At 59.2% G+C, this 2493-nt stretch overlaps 1 protein-coding gene across 1 annotated transcript; it reads left to right on the forward strand.

Annotated features, from left to right (window-relative positions):
• Positions 1–49: 49 nt before the first annotated feature.
• On the forward strand, positions 50–1854 carry LOC105311208 (semaphorin-3G-like; the record flags this gene model as incomplete). Its single annotated transcript, XM_011387223.1, has 6 exons — positions 50–217; positions 423–537; positions 632–701; positions 1010–1154; positions 1437–1668; positions 1763–1854. Coding segments are annotated over 6 exons (822 nt in total), but the record flags the coding sequence as incomplete, so codon positions are not given.
• Positions 1855–2493: the final 639 nt, after the last annotated feature.

The raw sequence follows: 2493 nt of genomic DNA on the forward strand, positions 1-2493 counted from the left end.
TCCCGTTGGGTTCAGCTACTTGTCCTCCCCTGTGAGGCTCCTCCACCAGCTTCACCTGTCACTGCTCCCAGACCCCCGGTTTGTGATGGCTGCCCGGATCGCTGACAACTCTGACCAGAATGATGACAAGGTGTACTTCTTCTTCTCGGAGACTGTCCCCTCACCAGATGGTGGCCCAGGCTATGTCACCGTCAGCCGTGTGGGTCGTGTCTGCGTGGTGAGAGCTGTGAAGGGGCAGTGAGTTTCAAGTCCTTGCCACATCCCCTCTTCCCCAACCTGTCCCCACCCTCAGCAGGAGAGAAAATGTGATGAGGGCGTGAAGCCAATGTCCATGCCTCTCCCACAAAGGGTGAGGATGGAGGAGCAGGAGGAGGGGCCTGTCCTCTGGGGCCCAGGGCTGACTCTGGCCTCCCACCCCACAGAATGATGCTGGTGGCCAGCGTGTGCTGGTGAACAAATGGAGCACCTTTCTCAAGGCCAGGCTGGTCTGCTCAGTGCCTGGCCCCGGTGGTGCTGAGACCCACTTTGACCAGCTGGGTAAGGGCATGGCCAGGGGCAGGCCTGCGGGCGGGAATGGGAGGGCTCGGAGACAGTGAGCAGGGGACATAGGCAGTGGCCTTCTGTCTCCCAGAGGATGTGTTCCTGCTGTGGACCAAGGCAGGGAAGAGCCTCGAGGTGTATGCGCTTTTCAGCACAGTCAGGTAGGCACAATTTGTCTCCCCTTACTAACCCCCGCCCCCTGGCCTGGTCTGTGTACCCCGGCCTCCTCTGTTGAGCCTCAGCCTTCATATTCTAGCCTTGCCAGGGGGCCCTGTCTCTATCCCTAACTTGGTGACTCTGCGGCTTTATATTCTGTCTCCCTTCCTTTACCTTTGCCTGGGTGTCCTTATTTTTTGGTTTCTGCTGACTATAGGCACTGTCATCCTCTGCCCTGCCCATAGAGCCACGTTGCCCCCTTCCCACCTATGACAGCTCCCCTGGCCTGACTGCCCCTGTCTGCCCTCGGCAGTGCTGTGTTCCAGGGCTTTGCAGTCTGCTTGTATCACATGGCGGACATCTGGGAGGTCTTCAAGGGGCCTTTTGCTCACCAAGATGGTCCCCAGCACCAGTGGGGGCCTTATGGGGGCAAAGTGCCCTTCCCCCGCCCTGGCATGGTGAGTATCTGGCCAGGCCAGGGAAGAGGGCTGAGAAGATGCCAGGAGGCTCTACCTTGGGACAGCATTGTGTCTGCATAGAGCTCCACAGCAGTTCTGAACTGGGGCTCCAGAGGGGCGGGGCAGGGTGAGGCGTGGCACGGAGTCCTGACCATGTTAAGGTGCTTCTCTAAGAGAGCAGTCGCTCCGAGGTTGGTGTGCCCAGGCAGTGCAGCATAGAAACAGGGGTGGGGAATGTGCGATGCCAGTGTGCTCAAGGAGCAACCTTTGCTGCTGCCACAGTGCCCCAGCAAGATGACTGCGCAGCCTGGGCGACCCTTCGGCAGTACCAAGGACTATCCGGATGAGGTGCTGCAGTTTGCCCGAGCCCACCCTCTAATGTTCCGGCCTGTGCGGCCTCGGCGGGGCCGCCCTGTCCTTGTCAAAACCCACCTGGCCCAGCAGCTGCGGCAGATCGTGGTGGACCGTGTGGAGGCAGAGGACGGGACCTATGATGTCATCTTCCTGGGGACTGGTGAGTGGACTGAATGAGGTGGCCAGACAGGGGAGGTGTGTGGGGGCCCAGGCTGCCTCTTCCTCTCCTAGTGACCCCTTCCTTCGTACCCCAGACTCAGGTTCAGTGCTCAAGGTCATGGCCCTCCAGTCTGGGGGCTCAGCTGAGCCTGAGGAGGTGGTTCTGGAGGAGCTCCAGGTGTTTAAGGTGAGCCGGGGGACTGATGAGAGGGCTCCCCTATCCCTGAGTCTAGGCCTGGCTACTGGGAAGCAGGAGCAAAGCACAGGATGGAGATGGACTTGTCTTTCCTGAACTTGCAGCCAATGGGGGGGGGGGGTGAAAGCGACGACAGTCTGCTGCAGAGGCCTTGCTGATGCTTCTAAATGACCGAGGGGCCTGGAGATGTAGTCTGTGAGCTGAAAGTTGGGGGGCCCAAGGAGAGATGGCCAAGGAGAGCAACTCTTGACAAAGCTCTGACAGGCTCAGGTCACTGTGAAGGGGTGGCTGAGACCCTAAATGCCCAAGGGGTTCTGTTGGCCCCTCTATAGAATCAAGCAGGGGGTGTGTCTGGGGGATTGCATGCCTCCTGACACGGAATGGGTGATTTGAGACAGCTGCTTCATTGCTGGGGAACAGGGATGTGGGAGGGGACGCTGGAGATTTGTGCTTTTAGCCAAGCCTTCTGCTTGGAGAGACCAGGGGACCTTTCTTGTAACCTGACCTCTGGGAAAGACTGTCTGGCCTTAATTTTCAGGGCATGCACTGACCCAGGCTGGGAGATAGAGTGGCTCTCGCCCAGGATTTAAAGGTGCCTGAAAGCAGGGATGCAGTGAGGGCTCTCCCACC

This window comes from Pteropus vampyrus, unplaced genomic scaffold (genome assembly GCF_000151845.1).
Source record: "Pteropus vampyrus isolate Shadow unplaced genomic scaffold, Pvam_2.0 Scaffold1000001898, whole genome shotgun sequence".
In the NCBI taxonomy this organism is placed as follows: Eukaryota; Metazoa; Chordata; class Mammalia; order Chiroptera; family Pteropodidae; genus Pteropus; species Pteropus vampyrus.